Source organism: Engraulis encrasicolus, chromosome 2 (genome assembly GCF_034702125.1).
Source record: "Engraulis encrasicolus isolate BLACKSEA-1 chromosome 2, IST_EnEncr_1.0, whole genome shotgun sequence".
In the NCBI taxonomy this organism is placed as follows: domain Eukaryota; kingdom Metazoa; phylum Chordata; class Actinopteri; order Clupeiformes; family Engraulidae; genus Engraulis; species Engraulis encrasicolus.
Genome location: NC_085858.1, coordinates 48,980,804 through 49,008,072, shown reverse-complemented (window position 1 = coordinate 49,008,072; position 27,269 = coordinate 48,980,804). Strand labels below are relative to the sequence as shown.

General features: G+C 43.6%; 1 protein-coding gene across 1 annotated transcript in view; it reads left to right on the top strand.

Annotated features, from left to right (window-relative positions):
• Positions 1-27,269, top strand: part of itga3a (integrin, alpha 3a) — a 104,691-nt gene that overhangs the window by 56,227 nt on the left and 21,195 nt on the right. The window contains exons 5-17 of the mRNA XM_063190157.1: positions 3,259-3,354; positions 5,047-5,130; positions 5,829-5,973; positions 6,360-6,550; positions 8,209-8,297; positions 10,721-10,857; positions 11,362-11,439; positions 17,627-17,691; positions 19,241-19,377; positions 24,253-24,399; positions 24,858-24,958; positions 25,412-25,583; positions 26,539-26,610. Coding sequence (XP_063046227.1) covers positions 3,259-3,354; positions 5,047-5,130; positions 5,829-5,973; positions 6,360-6,550; positions 8,209-8,297; positions 10,721-10,857; positions 11,362-11,439; positions 17,627-17,691; positions 19,241-19,377; positions 24,253-24,399; positions 24,858-24,958; positions 25,412-25,583; positions 26,539-26,610 — 1,514 coding nt within the window. The remainder of the gene's footprint in view (positions 1-3,258; positions 3,355-5,046; positions 5,131-5,828; positions 5,974-6,359; positions 6,551-8,208; positions 8,298-10,720; positions 10,858-11,361; positions 11,440-17,626; positions 17,692-19,240; positions 19,378-24,252; positions 24,400-24,857; positions 24,959-25,411; positions 25,584-26,538; positions 26,611-27,269) is intronic.

The following is a 27,269-nucleotide window of genomic DNA, read 5'->3' as shown; positions in this document are numbered from 1 at the left end:
TCACCATCATGCTTCAATGACTACCGTCCTGTAGCACTGACGCCCATAATCAATTGAAGTGCTTCGAACGGCTTAGTCCTGTCACACATTCAAAGCCACCCTACCCCCCACCCTGGACCCCTACCAGTTCGCATACCGAGCCAAGCGGATCCACGGAGGATGCAATCTGCTCTGCCCTCCATCCAGCCCTCACCCACTTGGACAATAAAGACTCATATGTGAGAATGCTGTTCATTGACTTCAGCTCAGCATTCAATACCATAATACCACAACAACTCATCAGAAAACTGGACAAACTAGGTTTCAGCACCGCCCTCTGCAACTGGCTGCTGGACTTCCTGATGCAGAGACCACAAGCATAACGGTAGGGAATATAACACCTCAAGCACCCTGACCCTGAGCAACGGGGGCTCCGCAAGGTTGTGTTCTCAGCCCCCTGCTGTTCACGCTGCTGACACATGACTGCACAACGGACCCCACAGCACTAACCATCTAGTGAAGTTTGCGGATGATACAACACTGGTCGGCCTCATCACTAAGGGCGATGAGACCCACTACAGAGAAGAAAGTAGACCTGCTGGCCAGATGGTGCAAAGACAACAACCTCCTGCTGAATGTCAAACAAGACCAAGGAGATTGTTGTCAACTTTCAGAGGGTCCAAAAACAACTGCCACCACTGACCATCGACGGTGATGCTGTGGAGAGAGTGAGCAGCACCAAGTTCCTTGGAGTGCACATCAGCGACGACCTCTCTTGGACCACCAACACTACATCACTGGCGAAGAAGGCCCATCAGCGTCTCTACTTCTTGCGCAAACTAAAGAAGGCAAGTGCTACACCCTCCATCATGACAACATTCTACAGAGGAACCATAGAGAGCGTCGTGTCCAGCTGCATCACAGTGTGGGGAGGAAGCTGCACGGAGAAAAAACAGGAAGACACTCCAGCGTGTTGTGAACACAGCGAAGAAGATCATTGGAGTACCACTCCCCTCCCTGGCAGGACATTTACACCGCACGCCTCACCCGAAAAGCACTGATGATCATCAAAGACACAAGCCACCCTGCACACAAACTGTTCAGCCTCCTGCCCTCTGGAAAGAGGTACAGGCGCCTCCGTTCCCGTACCACCAGGCTTGCAAGCAGCACGATGCATCAAGCAATCAAGATACTGAACACTCAACCCACTCTCCCTTCACTGTCAGCCTCTAGCCAGCCAGGCCACTGACAACGCTCCCCCCCTCATCCCCACCACCATATCTGCGACTGAACATTCCACCTGCACTACTACATCTGTGACTGAACTTTCAACCTGCACTAACTCAAAACATACACATGCACACACACACACACACACACACACACACACACACACACACACACACACACACACACACACACACACACACACACACACACACCACACACACACACACACACACACACACACACACACACACACACACACAAGCACACTGCACTTTCTGCACTAAACCCAAACATACACACACAGACACACAACTCATACTCACACACACACACACACACACACACACACACACACACACATACACAGGTACACACACACAGACGCACACCGCACTTTCTACCTGCACTAAACACACACACACACACACACACACACACACACACACACACACACACACACACACACACGCACACAAAACACAAAACACATACAAACACACACACACACATACTGCTGCTGGTGTATTTAATAAAAACCTTTTTTTAATTATTTATTTCTTCAAATGCTACTATTACTATGTCAGAACGCTATAAAGGACTTTTAGAAAAAAGAACAACAAAATACCTCCTCTTAATGTATGTTCTCTACAAGTCTTCTGTTGTCCAGTCTTGCACTTTAAATGTCTGTATGAGCAATGTCTACGTCCATACTGTCTATGTCCATGTATGAGTACTGTCTATGTCTATACTGTCTATGTCCTTACCTAGATTAGTCTATGTCTGCATGGGAGAGCAAGAAACGCAATTTCAAATTCTTTGTATGACCAGTGCATGTAAAGAAATTGACAATAAACTTGACTTGACTTGACTTGACTTCTTGGAGCTAAGTTTCTCAAACACTAACTTATTTATCACAAAGGAATAGCTTAGTTTCGCTTCCAAACTGTTACTCATCGTTATATTCTGCATTTATTGTAGGGTTTTTACAATTAAAACTAATTGGTGTATGAAAAAATGACATCCCACATTCTCACCGTCATTGAGAATTTACGTCCAATCCTTGTTGCTTCCTATTATGCACCTGTACACTAAGTGTATTAAGTGAGATCTACATATCTAGTTAGACTGATGCAAAATCAGAAAAGTTCTTACACTTTGCTTCCCGAGGTGGGGGGCTGGGTAGAGTGGGGGCCCTAGGTAGTGAGGGGGCCCTAAGCCATCTGGGCTGAGCAATGCATCACTTTACAATAGGGACCCTTATTCCACATCTGTTTTCACACTGTTCAGGGTTTGTTCACACAGCGTACCAGGAGCTTATACACATTGTATTCTGGCCCTCACTGCTTACTCATAAATAGAAATCTAGGTCTACTAGGTCCTTACTAAGGTTATATTGGTAATAAATCCCTTATTGTGCATGAATAAGACATTTGCAAATAAATGTCTAACAACTGTCTGATTTTGCTTAGTACATGCCTTACAAGTTACTTACACAGGCATTAATATTGTATGTATTAATGCGAATAGATGTATCCCTAAAATAAAGTGTTACCCTTATTTTTTTTTTAAGCAGACAGAATTATTCATAATGTGCATGTCTTTTTAAAGCAAACCATGGTTAAAAAAAAAACACACAATAAGAGCAACTTTATAGGAATAGCAGAATTCATACAAGACATGTAGCTCAATGTGCTTTAGATTAACAACAGCAACAACAACTACAAAAGAAATGAAATTGGATGATTAAGAAGAAGACAAATATGTGGCGAAAATTAAGGTTAAGGTATGCTGACTGAGTGCCTGACTCAAATTGGAAATCATGGAATAACAAAGTCGGAAAATGTCACCAAAAAAACATAAAATGGCATAAAATGGCATGTTTGCATGCTGCTTTCAGTAATAACTTACAAAAAGTATGCCTTTTGTGTTATTAGTCCTGTTTTTTTTATTATTTTCCCATTGCTAAAACATGTCATCATGTACACGATTGGTCCTGCGTTTGTTATTTTCCCACTGCTTTCATCGTAATGGAGATTTCTTTGATGACAGGCAACACACATACGATTTGGAGGAGTCCAGATGATGATTACACGATTGTTGCATCAGGTTTTGAACCCAACGACACCAGGCGCAACATCTACATGGGTAAGCTCGTGATGTACTTTTCAATATCCTTTAGATTTTCTGTCCATATGTTTTAGGGGTTTAGATATTAATCAATATGTATCGATACATCGATCCTACAGGCGACGATTGAATTAAATGGTATCGTATCGTGGGGCATTCTTAAAGGATAAGTTCAGCCAATTTCAACATGCAGTTGTAATGCTCACACTACCCTGGACTTGTCAGTAGTACCTGAGATTTTTTTTTTCAGCCTTTTCCGAGATCCTGGTCATTGTAATGGGGGCAGGTGTTTGTTTCAAAAAAACATATACCATCCAAAAGGTTATGCAACATCAGCAGACAACTAGCAAACAGTGATGCCTTTTGGGAGAATATTTGGAGTAGGCCTATGTTAAGACATTTTTAAATGTAAACAAAATCTGCCCCCATTAGAATAGCTCAGATCTCGGAAAGGGCTTAGATGTAAAATGTAGCATCACCAGGTACTGACAAGTCAAGGGTAGCGTGAGCAATACAACAGCATATTGAAATTGGCAGAACTGGTCCTCTACGGATCGAAAATCGGCTCGAGATATTGATATGGAATCGTATCGTCATGGAGGCTGTGATTTACTAGCCTGATTATCATCAACATTCAAATCTCTTCGAGATTTGGTCTGACCAAGAGCATAACAATTAAAGTTTCCCAAACGGCATGATTGACCTGCCTCCCTTGGTTTGCTTATGGTTGTTTGCTTATCGACAAAGTGGTTGGAGCTGAAAGTGTTGCGTCACTAGGAGGGCACAGCCTGGCTAGTGATTTACACCCCTAATATATTGTGTTGCCAGACCCGTGTTATTACTGGTCATCCACATGAAGACCATGTCGCATCTCTATGCAGATTGGCCTACCAGTTGACCTATTCACGCTTTGCTGAAAAGACTCAACTACAACCTAACAGCAGTGCTATGACATTACTGAGAGCTTTAAGTAACCAAAGGGCTTAAATGCCCACTGTGTCAGATTTACCTTCATTTTGTCAAATTCAGGGCATAGAAGTAGCAATATGATACTCATACTTAACTGTTAATATATTGCAACTTCATTCAAGATGGGGCTGCATCAACATTGGAGGAGAATGGGCCAACCTTCATATACACTATACCACACATGTAAAATTCAAAACCAGTAAGACATTGGTGCTGGTAAATATTCAAGTAATGCCACATTTTCTGAACTGGCCAAACTGAACAACTGATATTGAACAACTTATATTGTTACACAGTGAGGGATTGCAGCGGCCCTCAAACGTGCTATTTTCAGGCAGTCCCCCCCCCCCCCTCTGGTGCAAAAGCTGTGCACTGAGGTGAAATATTGAAGTAGTGTTAAGTCAGTGTGAAACTTTTGAAACATCACCACACAGGGATTCCGTCCGTGAATAACAAGACACCCCTCCTGCGTTTGCCCTTTCTGCATGAGCTGCGTGGTATGATCTAGTATATGTAGCATGGAGATGGGGGTCGACTTTCATCTCCAGCCTCTCTGCTTTGACAGAAGTTTGAAGTTTTGACAGTCCCTGCTGTAAGGCTATAAAGCATCGTCCAGCCATATGAATGGCAGGTTGTTTCAGAAGTCTAATACATGTGCTTTATCCCCCAATTTATACATGCACACACACACATACGCACGCACGCACGCTCGCTCGCTCGCACACACACACACACACACAGGCTACGCCGTGGCGAAGGAGAAAGGTGTCCTGAGCCAGACCGAAGACACGCTGATAACAGGAGCCCCCAGAGATGGACCACAAGGTACAGCAACATACATTATGCACACATTTCTCCGATATTTAATTTCGTAGCACTGGAATGGTGGATATTACACATTTCCTCAATGTATTTGCTGTATTATGCCCATTTGAATACAGTGTAAGTCATATTTGTACTATTTCATAGTACGTAGTGTATTATGAATATGTTCTTTGTTTAACTCGTACGGAATGAGTTAAACTTGAACTCATTTGCAATTTGTTACATGCACATGACTAACACAACAATAGGAAAAAAAGCAAAAAAAGCACAAAAGCTCTACAGGTTAAGGTATACTGCCTATTGAAAAACAGAATTGGGATTGGAAGGCTTTATATTAAAAGGCCTAAAGCTAAATGTGGGCAGTAAAAAAAACAGTGTTAACTTAACACTTAAAGAGTGTCTTAAGTGTAGTTGGTCCCAGAGCACTCTCTTAGTGTTGAATTATCACTGCACTTTTTATTGTGTGGGTAGCTGAAGGGTCATGTTGGGTGAATGTGCGAGAGAGAGGAGTAGAGGCATTCATTTGAGCCATTCTTTGATGCAGTTGCTATACAGTGAGAAAATCCTGCAGAAATGTTTGCGAATCCCCTTCAGAAACCGTATCATACTTCAAACATACCTTTCAACACACAGGCTCTTTTTTCTTTTTTTTTTAAACTGCCTTTTTTCTGTGTTTTCTTTTCTGTTTTTCCTCTCAGCAATCCTAGCCACAGGTTCAGTGATGTTGAACTTGGTGAAGAGTGTGAAGAATCCATTGGCCATTGGCAATAACAGCCTCTACGGGGAGCAGGTGGGCTCTTACTTTGGCAGCAGCATCGCCGTGGCCGACCTCAACAACGATGGGTAGGTAGACCACAGAATATTGATCTCACCTCACCGCCTCCCTCTGCTTAGGCTACTGAGGATTTAGCTGGATTGGAATGCCATACTCCAACTAAACTATATCTTCAGGCAGAAATAAAATGACACATTTTATTTATTCATTGTTAATACAATTACTGCTACAATAATTCAATATATTCAATGGCTTCAGAACTGTCTATCTTTCCGTCCGTTTGTCTATTCACATATTTTGACATAAGCAAGAAAGACAGAGTGTTTGCAGTACATTCATTATTTGCAGTTGGCTGAAATAGTGTCTGTCTGTCTGTCTGTCTGTCTGTCTGTCTGTCTGTCTGTCTGTCTGTCTGTCTGTCTGTCTGTCTGCCTGCCTGTGTTTGTTGGTCTAGGTGGAAGGATTTGATTGTGGGTGCTCCCTTTTACTTTGATCGTCTGAAAGAAGGGGGTGCCGTGTACATCTACATGAATCAGAATGGCTTTTTCCAAAACAAGTATGACGTTGCGCTGCGGGGACGCGAAGACTCTGCATTTGGAATGGCCGTGGCAGCCATCGGTGACATCGACCAAGACGGCTTCCAAGGTAAAACAAACAAACAAACAAAAACAAAAAAACAAAAAAACAAACAAACAAAAAACATGAACAGCTGAAATCAAATGGAAAAAAACAGCTAAACAGTTTAACTTCTTTTTAAATCACAGCACAGTAAACGTGTCGCAACTATACTGCACAACGTTTGAGTGATGCAAATGAAGCGTTTTTAGCATTGCTCTCTCCATGTAATTATATCATTAAGCATGATCTGTACTGGCATGCACACTTTGCGGCAAAAACAACAAAAAAAAGCCGGCAAGCCATGCTGTGGCACAGCATATATTATATTAAATTGGCACGCCAGTAAACAGCCAGCTAACATGCCTGAAGGCACGAGTCCACCCCACAGCGTGCAGCGCACACATCTCCCTAACAAGTTTTCATTTGATGTCAGAGGCAGCCCTGCCTGTCTCTTTTTCACTGAACGACGGCCCAAGGTTTTGCACAGGGAGTTGGAGAGAGAGAGACCGCCTGTGCTCCACTAGAGCCGATATGGTCAAGGTGTTGGGGGGCTTGTTGGTCTGCGGTCTGGCTGGCATTTCATAAAGTAATCAGACGTTTGTTTGGACGAAGTCCAGATTCGATTGAAAACTATTTACGTGTGGGCTGTAATATCACTGAAGCATCCAGTTCGGGTTGGAAAGGAATGTCCGTAATTGACAGTGAGCAGAGCAATCAATGTTTTGAGTATTGGATTCGTCTTAATAACTGCAGTTGACTCCAAGCTATTCAATCAGTGGCACAATTTGTTTTGCATTACTGTCTTGGAATTAATTTCTGAGTTGGCTGAAAAGACAGATATGATCTGCCTTGGCATTTGTCCGTGTTAGTAAGCTGATATCCCAGTAGAGATAAAGAAGAAAAAAAACTGAAATTCCATCTAACTGAGGGACAAATCAATAATGTTTGACTGACTTGTTTCAATTATGTAGGTTATCAAAAACAGATTAGGTATAGGCTACTGCAAATGCACGTCTGGTGTGTGGTGTCATTAGTTTTGCATTATGGATAGTGCTTTATGGCTTTCCTTCCCCCTTTACTGTAATATTGCATTGTGCTGCTACTGTAACACTGCAATTCAGCCACTAGTGCCACCTGCTGGTTGCCATCTGACACTACCAAGCAAGCACTGAACTAAATCTCCCATGAGATACACATGTAATTAACATGAGCACATGAGGGGTAAACACAGTATATTGTGAATACCACAATTGATAGGATGCTGCAGTTTTATCAAAGTAAGGCCCTTAAGCCTCCTCTGTTCTCTCCTCTCCTCTCTAAGGTAATTAGCATGACCAAATGGGGGAAATATTTTAAGCACATACCGTAGGTACTCTAAACCTGACAAATTGGTGGTTTGTTTTATTATATTGTGTTATCTTCCACACACCGCGCTCTTCCGTCTTGTTGGTGCGTCTCTGATGTAATCAAGTCGTTAGGGAATGGATGGCACTCAGTTACTCAGTTATTATATTGTGTAAAAGCCTTTTTACTGTACTGCATCACTGATGATTTCTCGTTGTCTTTCTTTCTCTGTGTGTCAGACGTCAGTAACTCAGTAACTCAGTTATTATATTGTGTAAAAGCCTTTTTACTGTACTGTATCAGTGATGATTTCTCTTTGTCATTCTTTCTCTGTGTGTCAGACTTTGCTGTAGGCGCCCCTTACCACGACGGCGGCAGCGTCTTCATCTACTCGGGCAGTGCAAACGGCGTCTCCCCGGAACCCCGCCAGGTCAGTTACTCACACAACCAACTAGGGCTGGACTGGCCATCTGGCATAGCCGGCATTTTCCGGAGGGCCCTGCACCCTGGTGGGCCCCTATTTTCAAGAAATGTAGGGGCCCAAATAGGGGCCCACGAGGGTGTTGGGCCCACCGGTGAGTCAGTTCTGTGTCGCTAATTATGAGGGGGGACCTTTAAGCGAAAAGTGCCTGGGCCCTATTTCCCCTCCAGTCCAGCCCTGCAACCATCCAACCAACCAAGCAGCTGGGCCACAGAGGACAGCTGCCTTCGGGGCGACCGGACCACAGGCTGTCCTCCACTTACCTTCATTTGTATTGAGCTGGATTCAGTTTTGTACTTCGTTACACCACATTTATATTGAACCAAAACTGCACAGCTGGCTGCACCCACCGTCCACCACGATGAATCAACCCTCACTGCACCCTCGTATGTCCCCATATGCTCATAGCATGTCCTCTTATGCTTCATATTAACCCAATGAGACATGGGCCCTGTTATCAATTAGCTGTTACCAGAATGCCAATGACCTGTGTGCCCTGTCGTGGTGGTGTAATGATGTGGTAGTAAAGATTTGTCAGTGTTCCACTGGTGGAGCGGCGTGTGTTAAAGGATAACTTTAGCTAATTTCAACATGCAGTTGTAATGCTCACACTACCCTGGACTTGTCAGTACATGAGATTTTTGTTTTCCTCTTCAGCCTTTTTCCGAGATCTTGGTCATTGTAATGGGGGAAGCAAGTGTTTGTTTACATTTCAAAAAAACATCTTGATTCATTCCCAAAAACATCCAAAAGGTTAGCAAACCGTGATAGCTTTTGGGGAAATATTTGGAGTAGGCCTATGTTCATTTTTTTCAAAATGTACTTGTAAACAAAATCTGCCCCCATTAGAATAGCTCAGATCTCGGAAAGGGCTGAGCCGAAAAATGCAGCATCACCGGGTACTGACAAGTCAAGGGTAGCGTGAGCAATACAACAGCATATTGAAATTGGCAGAAGTTATCCTTTAAGGGGCTGCAGGTGTATCACTCAACTACACGGGCAAAAGTAGACTAGTCCCTTTGGGGCCCCAGTGGCATTGGTGGCACTGTGTGGGTATAGAGTAAGGATAGAGCGATATATATATCGGTTCGATATCGGGCCGATATTTGCATTTTTGAGTGTATCGTATCGGCCGATACGCCTGTGGTTTTGGCCGATACGCAATATTTATTATTTTAAGACACTTTATTTTTTTATTACTTGATTGTTAGACATTACTTGATTGTTAGAGTGAATGTTTAAATGTTACAAGTTCTACCTCAATTTGATAATGTTAAAGGAATGTTTGACCTGGAATATTTGTAATTTTTTAACCTTTTTTTTAACCCATATTGGGTATCGGAAATCGGGTATCGGCCAAGGGTGATGGAAAAAAATCGGTATGGCATCGGCCATTAAAAAACCTGTATCAGTCGACCCCTAGTATACAGTACTGTGTACAGTACACAGCTGCATCAACCACAATCATGACTCAACCCTCACCACATCAAATCCTCATATGTTTTTAAAACCAAATGAACCCCATAATACACGCCGTACCACCAGAGGCACGCTATAATAGTCATTGAAAGGTTAACTACCATAGTACTACTCTGCTATGACATAACACAGGAAAGGGCCTTTAGTAATGCACTACGACTCCGTCATTGCCATTCTGGTAACAACAAATTTATAACGCCATGCCTTTAACGGGTTAAACGGGTAAAATCACATAACGACTGTACATGGGGATCTCAACTCAGTGGGGAGCAGTGGCACTGTGTGGGTATACTACAGTACTGTGTACACAGCTGCACCAACTACAACCATAACTCAAGCCTCACCATGCCAAGTCCCAGGGCCGGTGCTAGTCAATTTGGTGCCCTAGGCGAGCACCCCCTTTCCTGTTCGTGCCTTTTGAAATTCACATCTGTAAGCATACACTGTACTTCGTACATCTGGTCAAGCACATCTGATCAACATAGTACCCACTGAGTGTCCATGAATAATCATTATTAATGTGAAGTTTAATGTATTATTTCATTTAACATTCTAATTTTGTGGGACTTTTTGGCCTGTACTTGCGCCCCCAAGACATTTGGCGCCCTAGGCGACCGCCTTGTCTGCCTGTGGCTATAGCGCCAGCCCGGCCAAGCCCTCCTCATCTGCTTTTAAAGCCACATTTAAAGTGCATCACACAACTACACAGGCAAGAGTAGACTACAGCTTTGTGGATGTATCCAATTTGAAATGAGATGCATGAATAAAACCCAGTGGGGAGCAGAGCGCCTCTATGGCAGTGGCATCGGTGGTGCGTGTGTATTATATAGGCCTATATACTGTACACAGCGCTGTGTGATCAGCTAGCCTAGTGCTCCTCTGTGCATTGGCAGGAGATCAAAGGGAAGGACATCACAGGCGGTGGCTTCCGTACCTTTGGCTACTCCGTGTCTGGGGGCATGGACATCGACGACAACAGCTACCCAGATGTGGTGGTGGGCTCCCTGGACGATCGCATCGCCGTGCTCAGGTACGCAGAGGCGATTCTAGGGCAAGTTGGGGCCCCAGGCGAAAATTCAAAAAAGAATGAATATTTGCCAAAAAATCACCACCACTTAGTTCAAAGTCTTAGCTGTTATTCACCATCTATAGGCTTTGGGGGCCCCAAGCAGCTGCCTGCCTAGCCTACATGTAGTGACAAGATGCACCTCTGCAGGTACGCTGTGCATGGTGGGGAGTGCGGTGTGCCCCGGAGGTGTTAGATTGAAGTAACAGCAAAGTAGATATGGCAGATGATAGCATTCATGTTTATTTTCTCCCATGGAGATTGTTCTGTATATGTATGTTGGTTTGTTTTTTGTTTGTTTTTTTGTTTGTTGAATTTGCATTTCTCTTTTTTCTGTACACATCCTCACTTCTCTCACACATGCTTCTCTCTCTCTCTCTCTCTCTCTCTCTCTCTCTCTCTCTCTCTCTCTCTCTCTCTCTCTCTCTCTCTCTCTCTCTCCCTATCTCTCTCTCTTTCTCGTACCAGGGCTCGTCCAGTTATTCGTCTCAAGACTGACTTCAGTGTGACTCCAGAGATTGTGGACTCGGAGAATTGTGTTGACTGGTGAGCCCTGAGCACATCACACATTAAATATTAAAGTATAATGTCCTCCTTACGTCTTCCGCATCCTGCCTGCACACATCTTCACTGATGCGGTTAGAAGTGGACATCACTTAGTACACTATGCCACTCACATGTTACAACATCTCATCGTACAGAAGAACATGGCAGGGCTTTTCCTGGATTGCACAACAATCCTGATGCGGTTTCTTTTTTATTTTTTTATTTTTTGTATTTTCTTAGAAGATGGCCCACAAATTAGATGGACCATACAAAAATGCCTGTGCTTTCTTTTAACGCAGCCCAGCCATGCTTTCTGTGACCTATAAAGGCAGTGTGCAAGTTTGCAAAAAGGCGGTAGTTTCTATCAGCACGAGCATTCTATCTCAAACCTGTACAGTAGCATGACTGAAGAATAGAAAAGTGTGTAGTATGATAGTGCTACACTACCTTGACATTACACAGTGCTTTTAGAAATGTATTACGACTTGGGCTTTGCCATTTTGATAAGAGCCAATTTATAAAAGGTGCCATCACGTGAAAGCGAAGAGCCGTCTTACCGTCACGTCTTAACAGGTTGAAGTAGGCTACTTACCTGACTGACATGCAAAGGACTACTGTAAGTGGAACAAAATGCTTTTCAATGTACCCGTGTCATATACAGTATGTGACTATTTTTTGTCTATTCTCATTTCCCTGCCTCATGTGTGCATGAATATGAACGTCATTTATGCTTCAATTGACAAAAGTGGTTGTTGTTAAATTACGCAGGGTGCGATCTGAAGGGAGGTTGGTGGGGAATTCCCCCTCTTATGGTTTTGAGATCTTGACATTTTCCTGCATGATTTTATGCTCGATTTAATGTAGCACTATTTATATTGCTTATAATCTGAAACGTGGCCCTACCGTGGCTGATATGGTAGGGCACACGTTTACCACTCGGCTGACCCGGTTCAATTCCTGGTCCGGGTCCTTTGCCGGTCCTTCCCCATCTCTCTCTCCCAGCTCACTTCCTGTCTCTCCTTCACTATCCTGTCTCACAAAAAAACAATAAAGGCTGAAAAGCCCCAAAAAAATACTTAAAAAAAAAAAAAAATCTGAAACGTGCCCCCCCCCTCTTCTGATTTGTCAACAAATCACACCCGATCATTTACACCCAAGAGAGACTCAGATAAATTGCATGGGTCCACCCACACACCCTAACCAGAGATTCTTTAATTATCTACTCTCTGCCCTAACTGCCTGTGATGATGCTGTGCAGAAGTCTGGCCAAATTGTATTCCTGGTTGTTCCTCTGCGCCGCGCGAGCCGGATCTGAGAAACTGGGCCCAAACTTGGGTTTGAGCAGGACTGGACTGGCTATCTGGCATAGCGGGCATTTCCCGGTGGGCCCTGTACCCTCATGGGCCCCTATTTTCGGAAATGTAAAAAATATAATATATATTTCTGAAAATAGGGCCCCACACGGGTGCGGGCCCATCGGTGAGTCAGTTCTACGGTCGGTGAGTCAGTTCTGCGTCACCGGTGAGTCAGTTCTGTCTCGTTTATTATGAGGGGCCCCTTTTTTTGTCAAAAGCGCCCGGGCCCTATTTCTCCCCCACTCCAGCCCTGGGTCTGAGTGGTGCGCACCATGGGAGTCAGTATGCAGCTCTGATGCAGCCCTGTCCAGTAGTACTCAGAGGCACATTTGATTGATCCCCTTCATTGATCCCTCCTCTGATAATTTCCTGCCAGATCAAGCTCCATCTACAAGCTTGATGTGACAGCCAAGCTACAGTAAGTGATTAAGAAATTAAAGGGGGAAAACATCAGACTGGATCATTTCTCTGGCCGAGTTTGGGCACAACAATGGGTGTGCCACTGTTGTTGGGATTTTTTTTTTTCATTTAACTAATAGGAGAAATTAGATGTAATAGAAAATAGTGGCTTTGGCCTGCTCGTACTGTCTGTCGTGTTGCACAGAAGTTTGCCTTCAAGATAGTCTGACCACTCTGCCTGTAATTTGCTGGTGTGATTGTGCACTGGCTGGTTATATGAATACAGTGGCATTTCCCAGCTAGCCTTTGATCCTGCCTCTTAGAAGCCTTCTGTGTAATGGCATCTTTACCTCATCATGCTCCATCTAGGAGCTTCTTGGAGCCACAGCCAAGTTGCCAAATTAAGGACTGAAAACGAAAAAAGCTTTTGCAAAATTTTTACTCCAGTAGCTGTCTAGTAGTATTACACAGACAGAGGCATTTCATAGACACGAGAACTTCCTATTACTAGATCAAGCTGTTTGCAAGTTTGTTGCGACATTCAGACAACCAAATTGTGGAATGAAAAGGGGAAAGCTTTGCCCTAATGCTTCTGCAGTAGCTGTCTGGTAGATAAGAGAGGCATTTCATAGTCGCCTAGTGGTTTTCCTTCTGATAGCGTAATATCTATTCTACAGTATGAGATCTTTGCCAGAATATAAGTAATAAATAATAAATGATAGAGTGGAAAGGGGAAAAAAGCTCTGAACAATAAGTGCAGATGCAAAGTTGGATTGTTTTTCTTCTCTTTTTTTTTTTTTAAGTAGAGCACACACATGAACATCATGTCAAGAGTCTGGCCTGAGACTAGCTCCAGCATTAGTGTAGTATTTTCCATCCGATTTTCCTTCTGATAACTTCCTATCCACAATGTGAAGTCTGTCAGATTACTGGTTAACCTGTTAAGAAACAGCGTTCTTTTGACCCCCCCCCCTCATATCTTGGGAACCGAATGGCGTATGACCACCAAACTCGGAGGGGATGATCTTCAGACAAAGATCTATGAATTACATCAGTTTGGTGTCATTATTTTATATTATGACATCATTATGACGTCATTTCCTGATTTTATTGCCCAAAATGTCGCCTTAATGTATTTTCCATCTAACTTGGGTAATGCACATCAATTTTGGTTATTATGTGCATCAGACCACTTCAAATGTTCACAAGGGTGTCTGATGCTAATGGAAATGTAAAAAATGTGAAAAGTGATGATGATGAGACTTAGATCAGTGATTTTTGGTCAGGCGTACCTGTCAGAAAACCGTTGCCATGGCAACAACAAAAATGATAAACATTATCTTTTGGTATCACATTGTAGCCAACTTCATTTTAGGAAAAGTCACAACGTTTCGTAGTCACAGCTTTAGTCATTCAGGAGTTATACTTTTAGCCCCTCCCGGTCTGGATAGGGTTAATCTGTTACTTATGGCTCTCTGTCGCACTGTCATGGCAATGTTGTTATGATGTAGTTGAGTTTTTTCAGCGAATAGTGAATAGGCCCGCCGGCGACCCCATCTGCAGTAAGAGGCTACAAGCTTGGTTGCCAGGTTACCAAATTTGAGGAATGAGAGGGAAAAACAGCTCAGGGCCAAATTGTGCTCCCACTGGTGTGTAGCCTACCTTACCTGCCCACTCAGTATAGCCTATTTGTTTATTTGTTTTTGGGCCACTGGTTCGCTGTTTACATCTTGATGCTTTTCACGCAGCTGCTGGGCTCCGCTCCGGATGTCCCAGTAACCTATTTTAACACTAAAACCCTGGCAAAAACCACCGCTTATATTTTTAGTCAGACGAGGAAAAAATGCAAAGCCTCGGAAGTGTAGTTTATCTTGTAAGTTATTATGGGATTAATTTGGGGCAGAGCTTGGAGAATCACAATGGGATTTTGTTGAACTGTTTTCAGAGCAGGCTTGCATTGCGTCATAGACAGTGCCAAAAAAAACTGCTTAAAATACAGCCTGTCTTACAAATGTCTGGCAAAACCCAGCTATTGTCTACCTAGCGGATTGTTTGTACAGTACAGTATATTATTTCCCCTGTCATTTGTGATTACTCACATGTATAATCTGCTGGGCATTATGTGTGCTGTCAGTTGATAACATGATTATGGTTAGGCGGACTGAACGCAATTGGAAATGGCTGTCGTCAATGAAGATGAACATGTGTTCACTTCAGCCTCATCTAACCGCGATGTTGTCATCGTGACTGTACTGTAAAAACAGCATTTTGGAAGAGAGAGAGAGAGACGGAAGGGAAGAGAGAGAGAGAGGCGGAAGGGAAGAGAGAGAGAGAGACGGAAGGGAAGAGAGAGAGAGACGGAAGAGAAGTGAAGTGAAGTTGAGCAGGGCCGCTATCAGCTTTGACTAGGCCCCAAGACAAAGCCATCACATCAGACCCCCCCCCCCCCCACCCAATACATACAATGCAATGAGGACCCAATTCTGCCCCCAACCCCCCCCCAACCCGCCTTTCTCTCCCTGTGCCCGGAAAAACGGACCCCTTTGTCCCTCCTCACCGTCGGCTTCCCTTAAGTTGAGTAGGCAATCCTGCACAGCGCAGCGGCCCAGGGCACATTTGCATTCCCCAACACTGCTGGAGATCGTTGCCATATGACCTCACCCTTAACTCCTACGCACGGATTGACGGAGTGATTGGATCCCAGCAGGCAGGGCATTATGGGAAGGAAGATTCAGGATTGTCTCTATGACAGCTCGTTACATCAGTATAACAGAGGCGAAAAAAATCGTTTTTTACTGTTTTAGTGCCTTAAAATAATTAAAAAACACACAAACAGTAGGAAGCAAATGATAAGAACTAAGCGTGTGTGTGTGTGTGTGTGTGTGTGCGTGTGTGTGTGTGTGTGTGTGTGTGTGTGTGTGTGTGTGTGTGTGTGTGTGTGTGTGTGTGTGTGTGTGTGTGTGTGTGTGTGTGTGTGCGTGCGTGTCAGAGAGAGAGAGAGAGAGAGAGAGAGAGAGAGAGAGAGAGAGAAGATACTGTAGCTCTTGATTACTCTCATGTATGTCACGGTAATGAGCAAGACTTACATCCATGTGCATGTATATGAATACTAACAGCCAACTGCATGACCTTACACAACTCTCTGCTACTGGTTCTTGTAAATGTGTGTTGTGTATGGTGTCGTGACAGTGAATGTATTGTATACTACATGTACAATATTTTGGTGTGCTGTATACAGTGTGCACTTACACTATACACAGTAAACATGCAGTGTTAATTCAACACTTAGAGTCTATTTGTGAAGTGAAAGCCCACCTGAGAAAGTCCAAGTCCCATTGCCATTGTGACACAGCACTCCACAACAGAATTGCATTTATGCCTCACCCGTGCAAGGGAGCAGTGTGGCAGGATGGTACCATGCGCAGGGTACCTCAGTCATGGAGGAGAGCACTGGTTAATTACTCCACCCACCTACCTGGCGGGTCAGGAGTCGAACCGGCAACCTTTGGGCTACAAGTCTGACGCCCTAACTGCTTACCCATGATGACAGCCCATGGTTTAACATCTTCTAGTGTATTTGGTCCCAGAGAACTCTCTAAGTGTTGAGTCATCACTGCATGTTCTACTCTTATTACACTGTACAGTCTACAGCAGTGGTTCCCAACCTTTTTTTCAGGGACCCATACTTTTGCCATTGCAAGCTTAGGTGACCCAACTGCGCGAGCGCCTGCACGAGAGGGAGTCACATGATACTCTGTTTCCTGCGAAAACTCATTTTAGTTATCATTTTATTCCTCAATTTGTCTTCGGTGAAATATAGTATAAATATTAAATGTAGCACTTACATTTTGTTGCTTCTATGCATGCATTAGTTTAAATGATTTGTCATTTATTCAACATTGACTATATGGTATTAAAATTAAACCCCTTAAAATCAAGAGGGCTCCGCGACCCCCTGTGGATCTTTGGCGACCCATAGGTTGGGTCCCGACCCATAGGTTGGGAATCACTGGTCTACAGTAAATATTACAGTGAACAGTTTATTGGACACACGTACATTGAGTTGCTGTTTGTAGTGTGTTTTACTATATAACAAAGTGGTTCTTTATTTTGTGTTGCCATGTGCAGATTTTCTATCATGTGTTGTAGTGTGGAGCGTGTCCATATTACAGTATAAAGTTTCCTTTTTACTGTGTGTACTGTAGTTTACAATGTGTTTGTGCACTGTGTATTACAGGTGTGCTTGTACAGTGTTTCTATAATGTGTTGTAGTGTGGAGCGTGTCCATATTACAGTATAAAGCTTAGCTGTGTGTATTGTCATTTACAGTGTGTTTGTGTACTGTGTATTACAGGTGTGCTTGATTACTCTTTATTGCTGTATAGCTTGCGTCTTGTTTGTTTACTCTGTGTTTTCTCTGTTGTGTTTTACAGTGTGGAGGCGAAGGTGTGCCTCTCCTACCACCTCGGCACGGGCGAGAGTGGCAAGAGAAACGTCAGTAAGTGCCACTTTCCTCCATCACACTCAACGCTACGCCGCCCACCTCTTTTTGTTGAAAAAGCCGCAAGCAAACAGTTTTTCAGCTCAACATTGATGATAGTCCACCACAGTCTGGGCTGGGGGCTGGCATTTGTGGAAGAGAAACAATCGTGGAGAATGCAGTGTGTTGCTGGAACAGTGCTTCCTTGTACTGTACTGTATACAGTAAAATAAATGTGTTTATGCCGTCTTTTAACAGTTGCAATGGCAGAAGTCAATGAGGCATATGCAGTATTGGAAAACTAGATACGCTGCTGTGGAAATACATAATGGGAAAGGTAGAAAGTGAAGACACCTTGGTGGAGCTTTTTTTAAATCTAACACCGAATCAGGGACGTTTCGAGGTATTTGGGAGCCCTAGGCAAAGTGTGACTTGGAGACCCCCTTTTTCTATTCAAACCATTCAGGAGGGGCCCCCTCCAAGAGAGATTTTGATCACAGTCAGTGGCGGAACAATTACACACAGGGACCCAGGGCACGACTCTGATAGGGCCCCCCATACGGCCTGCCAAGGTCACAATAGGGCCCCCACATCCAATATAGGAGGCCCCCCATATAGCTCCGCCCCTGATCACATTATCATTGCTCTTTTCGATCATTGGATTTTAGGGAGCTTTAGGTTTTTGCCTCATTTACAAAGTTGCCAATGCTGTCATTTAAATACAAGCACATAACCAGTCATTACCGGGATGGGCCCTTTCAGCTGTGGGCCCTAGGCAGTTGGCTACTTTGCTTCCCTGGTTGTGACAGGCCTGTACCGTATACCCATTATACATGAGCAATGTCTCAATTGTTTTGTCTTTCCTGCCCGAGGCCAGGCAAATGTAATGTAGCGTGTCGTCTTTGCTATAGCACGCCCTCTTGCAGCTGTGGAGTTCACGCTGATGGCATATTCAATAGTGGGAAACTGCCTTCTGTTGCGGAAGTACCTGTACATAAGGTGGAGCTTTTTCAATACACGGTATACCGAATAGCCTCTATAGGCTACATGAGGAATGCCTCACTTGTTCTACAGGTATATACTCCATATTTAACTCCATATCTTAATACCCAATGGAAAATGTAATGCATGTTGTCTTTGCTATAACACGCCCACTTTCTTCTTTTGGAACTTTTTTAATTTCCATTTATCATGCACAGTCGTACATTACATCAGATCATAGCATAAACAGAGAAAGTCTATCCACAGGTATAAGTATATAACATCAAATTGATTGACATCATAGATGTACTTAAATAAGAAAAAATGCAGTATACTGTATATATAATAATAGTGGTAAAATGGTGGCCTAATGGTTAGGACAGCGGTTTTAAGATCAGAAAGTTGCAGGTTCGAATCCCATACTTACCTCTCTCTCTACACCTACATGGCTGAAGTGTCCTTGAGCAAGGCACCTAACCCCACATTGCTCCAGGGAATGCAATGTAACGTAATGCAATATAAATCTGGAAGTAAAAAAAACCCGTCATAGATAACTTTCTGCCACACCCACTTGTTTCTCCTGCAGCTGTGGAGTTTGCGCTGGTTGCCGACGTGACCCGCCACACCCCCCGTCTGGAGTTCCTGGACAGCGGCAGCAACAAACTGGCCGGCGTCTTTTACATGCCCTCGCAAAAATGCCGCCTCTTCAAGCTCAGACTCAAGGCAAGGCTCGTGGAACACTACGTCTTTTCTTTCCCCTTTTTAATTCTTTTTTTTCTTTCTTTTTCTTTTTTACCCACTACAGACTCAAGCCAAGACCAGAATGCTCTACTTATTTTTTTTCTTTTCTATTTTGGAGCGGTTTCGCCGGAGGGGGGAGGGAGTTCTGTGGGGAGGAACGGCGGAGGGCAATAAGTCTTCGTTTGTCTGTTCATTTGTAAAAACTTAGTCTCGCTGTACTCATTATTATGAACAGAAATGCGTTTGCCGCTGCTTTATCTGTAAGTAGCAGAATGTTGCTGGCTGGGATATGTTTTTTATTTTTATTTTCGGTGACCGTTGCACAAAAATGGCGAGAAATTTGATTTGGCTGGAGATGTTTGAAGAGAGTCAGGAGCACTCTCACCGCCGCAGCAATTGCTCTCATTAATCTCCGCAGAGATGTCTTGCACACCAATTGCGTTTCTGTTGGTGCATTTTGTGTGTGTGTGTGTGTGTGTGTGTGTGTGTGTGTGTGTGTGTGTGTGTGTGTGTGTGTGTGTGTGTGTGTGTGTGTGTGTGTGTGTGTGTGTGTGTGTGTGCGTGTGTGTGTGTGTGTGTTTGTTTCGGTGTGTCTGTGTGTGTGCGTGTGTGTGTGTGCTTACAAGCGCGCGTGTGTGTGTGTGTGTGTGTGTGTGTGTGTGTGTGTGTGTGTGTGTGCCAAGCGTGTGTGTGTGTGTGTGTGTGTGTGTGTATGTGTGTGTGTTTGTTTCTGTGTGTGTGTGTGTGTGTGTGTGTGTGTGTGTGTGTGTGTGTGTGTGTGTGTGTGTGTGTGTGTGTGTGTGTGTGTGTGTGTGTGTGTGTGTGTGTGTGTGTGTGCATCAGAGCATGGCAACCCGACCGAAGCCCGACGGGCCGGGTCGGAACCCGACGGGCCGGGCCGGACTCGGACAAAAAAAATAGAATATCTGTCGGACTCGGGTCGGGCTCGGGCTTGAACCAAACAGACATTGTGAAAATTGTAAGCAATCAGAGGAAACGTTTCAGTTCATGCAAACGGCAGTTTTGTGATTAAAAAATAAGTAATTGAATATGCATAAATGAAAATGTTGGTAGGCTACTCGTGCGAGTGATTATTATTGGCTGTATGCACGCGCCAGTTACCAGTGGCAACATGGACGCTCACTCCCAGTCAGCCGAGCAGGAATGCCGAGTCAACTTGCTTTCTTAATAAGCGCCAAATACAGTTGTCAGTGAACGCGTGGTCTTTTGTTGTAGGCCTAGTGTAGGCCGTGTTTTAGCATGCCTTCGGTGCTGTCTTAAATGTTGAACATAAAATGACGAAGTTTGTCACTGCATTGCTCGCCAAGGATTACTTTTCCAGCAAGGGGTAGCAAGGAGCATAATATGGATTAAAGAAGACGCACACGCTACGTGGAGTTGCCTAAGGTAGGGGCGAAGTTCCTGTTACTACTTTGTCCGCTGTGACATTTCATGTCCTTCACGTAGGTTCTTAATTCTTGTCACTTTTACTGTAGCCTACAGTTGTAACTATGCGCGTGCAACCTTTCCTGATTTTATATTGACCGCATGGACATCAGGGGAAATGACATTCTCTTGGAGGGCCGAACAGGCTACTGTTCTTCGGGGTGAACTTATAGCCCATCCTTCTTAACGACAAGGAGTGGCATCTTCACCGGCTCGCGGGGATTTATTTGCACTAACAGTAACGTAACAAATGCGTCCATAGCCGCGCTGACTGCATCCAAACCGTATTCGTTAGTTTTCGCCTTTCTTATCCTCTCACGCCCCTCCCATGCATTTGATCACAGCACCCAACATCTCTGGTCTAACCGAAAGAAACATAAGGTGCGCTGTCACATGTATGCGTGTGTTTATACTTACTATGCGTGCGTAACTAAATTATAGCAAATTGCCTCATCCTAGTTGCCTATCCTGGCTATTTATCACGTGCTATTTTGAGTATGAAGGAGGCCACATAGAAAATATTGCTTGCGCACAGGTTCTGTTGTTATTACAGTGGTCTCGGGCTTCGGACGGGTTCGGACACAAACATTTTAATTAGTCTCGGGCTCGGGTCGGGGTTGATCACTTTTCTGTCGGCTGAGGGCCGGGCTCGGACAGAAAAAACCGGCCCGAGCCACGCTCTAGTGTGCATCCATGTCTAGTGTGTGTACAGTATGTGCATGTGCTTGACTGCACTGTATGTATGTATGTGTGTGTGTGTGTGTGTGTGTGTGTGTGTGTGTGTGTGTGTGTGTGTGTGTGTGTGTGTGTGTGTGTGTGTGTGTGTGTGTGTGTGTGTGTGTGTGTGTGTGTGTGTGTGTAAGGTAAGGTAAGGTAAGGTAACTTTATTTGTACCCGAAGGTAGATTTGGTTGCAGGTAAAAGTAGCAAATGTGTGTGTGCGTGTGCATAATGACTATGGAACATCTAAAATATTTGCACAACTCACAAATTAACAGGTTACCTCATTCACACTGCCTGTGTGTGTGAGCTTGTGCTTGCCAGCCGTGTAGAAATATGGAGTGACAAGCATATTTTAACATTTAACGTCACTAGAGATGCACCGGATCCTGATTTTTAGGATCCTGCCGGATACCGGATCCACTGCTTAAGATCCTGCCGGATCCGGAACCGGATACCGGATCTTACGTAAGGTTGAAACACATAGCCAGCTCGCACACGTGGGCCCTTTTTTTTACGTTGGCGCAAACTATTTTTGAGACTCATTGGCTTACTGCCACACTGCCTTCAACGACCGCTTCCAAAGGGCTTTCACTCCATGCAGGGATTGGGGTTGTGAAAGATTAACTGAAAAGCCTAGGCTACGTAAAAAATGGAGATGCCCCAGATCCTGATTTTTAGGTGACTGCCGGATACCGGATCCACTGCTTAAGATCCTGCCGGATCCGGATAGTCTGAAAAACCCTATTATCCTGCCGGATCCGGAACCGGATCTTGGATCCTGTACATCTCTAAACGTCACTCACAGATAGGGAACGGTTAAAAATCGAGTCAAAATTGAAGTGGAAAATTCACTTCATAATCATATACTGTGTACAGTATAGTAGTAGAGTACAGAGTAGAGTGATTTTATTGTTCCCCGGGAGGGAATTAAGGAATATACAGGGGTTGGACAAAGTAATTGAGACACCTGTCATTTTAGTGTCATTTAGTTCCTCTTGCATCCACAGTTAATCTTGTTGGATGTGGTTCATCCTTCTGGGTGGTATGCTTCTTACCCTGATAAATGAACCTTCACACTTCACTATACTGGTGCAATGTGCAATTAATGAAGATTGGCCAACAGGCTGGTCCACTTGAGCCATGAAACTTCCCACACTAAAATAACTGGTGTTTCTGTTATTTTGTTCAACCCCTGTATATAATAGTATAACAGTATATATAATACGTCATGTCACTGACGTTACATAAGTCCCATTCTGCACAGGACACTCTATTTTGTTCTGTCCATTCTAGATCTTATAGATTTTTGAAAAATATTCATCCATAAGGATATTTTTACGTAAGCGGGCTGCCGTCCTTATATAAAGGGGGGGGGGGGAATAAGCTTATGTAAATGATATTATTTTGAGCCGTTTTGGCAGTGGCGTGTTGAGAAAGGGTGCCGGCAAGACGAGGTGAGGTGATGACTAGGGACAGGATGAAGCCACTGTAGGCTGTGATCATGCTGGTAATCAACATGCATGAAGAAACTGCAGACATTTATAGACACGGCTGCCTGCCTGACGCACATGTGCACAGCACACGCATACAGGCGCACATTCAGGACACCAACATACACATACATAGGCCTACATACGATACACATATGTACATACAGGACATACACACCAGGGCTTGACGTTAACATTTTTGGTCACCAGCCACTGTGTCTAGTAGTGGTTTTACATAGTCACTAGTCGTTTAGGCTTTCTGCTAGCCAGACTTATGTTTTTCTTTTTTTTTCTTTAGGCTATTCTTTAAATACAACAATTTAAGCATGTAAATACAGCCAATTGATGCAATTACTGTGATTTGTCACACCAAAGAATAAGTCAACAGTCAAAGTGGATAGTGAGACTGAAATTGTTACTAGCCAGAGCTAAGTTTTACCAGCATTTGGCCAGTTGGCAGGTGTCAATGTCAAGCCCTGATACACACTCACATTGCGCGTGCACACACACACGCACGTCGCACATGCACACACACACACACACACACACACACACACACACACACACACACACACACACACACACACACACACACACACACACACACACACACACACACACACACACACACACACACACACACACACACACACACACACACACACACACACATATACACACATGCCTATACACATGCATGTAACATACTGTACATTAACTCAGTTGCTGGGATAGAGGACTAAGGAGATCCTACAGCTAAAGGATGGTCTGGCACATAATCTCCCCGGCAGCACTGTTCTACTTAAACTTAATCTCAAATTCAAATGTTATCTCTGTCTCTGTCTCTGTCTCTGTCTCTGTCTCTCTCTGTCTCTGTCTCTCTGTCTCTCTGTCTCTCTCTCTCTCTCTCTCTCTCTCTCTCTCTCTGTCTCTGTCTCTCTCTCTCTCTATCTCTCTCTCTCTCTCTCTCTCTCTCTCTCTCTCTCTCTCTCTCAATTCAATTCAAATCAATTCAAGTCATTAGAGCTTTATTGGCACAACAAAAATACATTTTGTATTGAAAGCATTGGCTGAAGAGGTGTATTTGTAGTAAGTGCATATTCATAATTAATAAATTAATAATATAATCATAATAATTATAATTAAACCCAAATTTTAATTCTCTCTCTCTCTCTCTCTCTCTGTCTCTGGTTTTCCAGAACAAGCCTATCAAAGACAAGTTGTCGGAGGTGAAGTTCTCCATAAACATGTCGCTGTATGAACCCAAACCCGAGGCCCGCGGGCTACAGGACCTGGGTGCCTACCCTGTGCTCAGCGAGGGGAAGTCCATTGTCACCAAATATGAGGTAAGGACGCTCTTAATGCAGACTGTTTTTCAGGGCGTCTTTTTGCACATTGCACATTTCCTCATCAATTTAAGAGTTACCCATAATGTGATGAGGTTTGAATATTTCAATGGCCTGGAATTGAGCAGAATGAGACCCTCTCCTTTTGTACTTGTACAACTGAATTAAGAGCTTTTGGTCCGATTGGTCCAATTTGCTGTGCATTTCGTGTACTCTCAATGTGGAAGTGTCATTCAGCCTTCCATCCAATGTTGATGCTTTTGACCAATGATGCTTGTGGCTTATATTTTGGTTTCTGTTTTGCTGTCAAATCTGAAAAATGTTTAAATAATTTCAGTGTATCGTTATTTATGTAATTAAACTTCATTAAGTAAAGTTATTGTTAATTGGAGTCATTAGTATCAGGGTTTAGTGAGATACGGTGATGAATTACATCTGTGCTTCCTCCGAACCAACAGATCCATTTTCAAAAGGCCTGCGGCATAGACAACAAGTGCAACAGCAACTTGAAAATGACTGCACAGTTTGCCAGCTTCGCTAATGACCAGCCTCTTGAAGAGTGAGTACAAAACATGCAAGACATGCAAAAATTATACTTACTCATGCTGTAACGGAAAGTGCATAGGGCAATAGTTTGTAGCATGCATCTTACCGCATGCAAAAGCTTCAGTAGCATGAAATTGATCACATACTGTAAAACGTTACTTTGAAACCAAACATCTCATTGACATTGTATTAATCAATGTCACCAACCATAGCTCATTTGGACACAGACATGTGTTTACAGTAAAGAAACTCTACGCTTAATTGTATTGTAGGAAAGCTAGATGTCTATAAAGGCTTTTCAGTTTCGTAAGGTCTTGCAGAACAAGTTACCAATGGGAGATTTATCGTAACTAACAAATAGCTAGTTTGCTACTACCATGCATGCTAGTAAGCAGATCATCATTCATGGTGAATACTGTATGTGAAAATGTTAGCCTCTTCCATGAATCTAAACTGGTTGTTATAGTGCTGAGGGTCATCAGATCTTCAAGTACAACTCAAGGGTTAAGAAGCTGGTGCTGCGTGTTGACATCACCAACCCAGACAAGAGCGTCGATAAGCATGCCGAAGACGCACACGTCACCGTCCTCAACATCACAGTGCCTCCTGCCCTCCAGTACTCCTCCGTCAACCCTAAGGTCTCTCTCTCTCTCTCTCTCTCTCTCTCTCTCTCTCTCTCTCTCTCTCTCTCTCTCTCTCTCTCTCTCTCTCTCTCTCTCTCTCTCTCGCTCGCTCTCGCTCTTGCTCTCGCTCTCGCTCTCGCTCTCGCTCTCGCTCTCCCTCAATAGGTAGTCCCGAAGTCAAATTACGCCTCCCTTGATCTCAATGTGAACTCAATGTAATTAGAGTGAAAACACATTCTCTCAATAGTATGTTTAAGGGTAATTTACCAGGAGCCCAGGGCCAGCAGTAATGACTGAGGATGGCCCACAGCCAAAGATGTGTTGGGCTCATCTTTAAGTGTGCCTTTGAGAAAGTCTCTCTGTTTGTCTCACTAAGAGATATCCTTGCTAATCTGCCTACCTCGCCACCCTTCACAAACACACACACTCACTAACGCACTCACACACACACACACACACACGCGCACACACACATTGCCCCATTCTAGAATAGAATAGAATATCTTTTAACGCACACACACACACACACACACACACGGTGCGAAGGTGTGCGTGTGACAGGCCAGTTGGTTCTCCTTTTTCCCCCTCTACTACATTCTAGAATAGAATAGAATATCTTCTACTTATCATTGTAACGAGTACAAAGAAATGGAGCGTTCCTTGTTGAAGCAATGCAAAGTAATAATAAATAGATAAATAAAGTTTTAAAAGTATGTACAAAAACTATGCTTTGGTTGCATAATTTAGTTCAGTAATGGTCGCTGGGTAAATGGTTATACCCTTCAACAGCTGAAATTGAATGTTTATCTTTAGATAGGCAATTACTCATAGTAATACGTAGTATAAGTGTAGTCCAATAAAGTGTTTTTAATTAAAGCCCATATCATCAATTGAAATGACATTGTGAAGTGAAGCCAGGTACGTACGGTACGGTACAACAGTATCTCACTGACTGCTATTGTTTTGACAGAATCTCATCTGTTCCGGATCAGACCTGGGGCTTCTGTGTGAGTTTACCAACCCGATAGGCAGAAACCAGGAGGTGAGAGCTAACATTGCACTCTGGTTATTTCCCAAGCCATCCCAGCAGTCATATTACATTAAGCTCTGTTTCAGATTTAATAAATGCCTTAATTCACTGAGACAACCATCCTGAACATTTTTAGGAGGCTTGTTTCCAAGGCCTTATTGGAGCTAAGTGTGACCCAGCAGCAGCAGCAGTAGTACTGTCGTTCAGATGATTACGAGTTTTCCTTATCTATTGATTCCGCGCGTTGATACAAGGATTAAATGTGAAGAATAGCCCCTTGTGCTGTTCTGCGAACCACGAACTGTGTATTCCATACACATACAGTACAGTAGTCTACTGTGTCTTAGCAGCAGGACTGGACTGATAATCTGGCCAACAGTCCTCAGGGGCTGTTATGTTTTGTCTGTTTGCTTTTTTCCTTAGAGGTTGATCCTCTAGGACAGTGGTTCTTAACCTTTTTTTCTTAACGCACCCCCTTACCTGTGCCGAAGACAAGCCGCGCACCCCCAACCCAAACTTCTACATGTGTATACTTACCAGAAATGATTTTAAGTGATAAATTGAAATGATTCTTGCTTGGGACATAAATCAATACCTTCATTTCTTTAAATGGGGGCCAAACTTGTTTTAATTTAGTCTTAAATTGGCATAAATATAATGTTCTCAAGCAG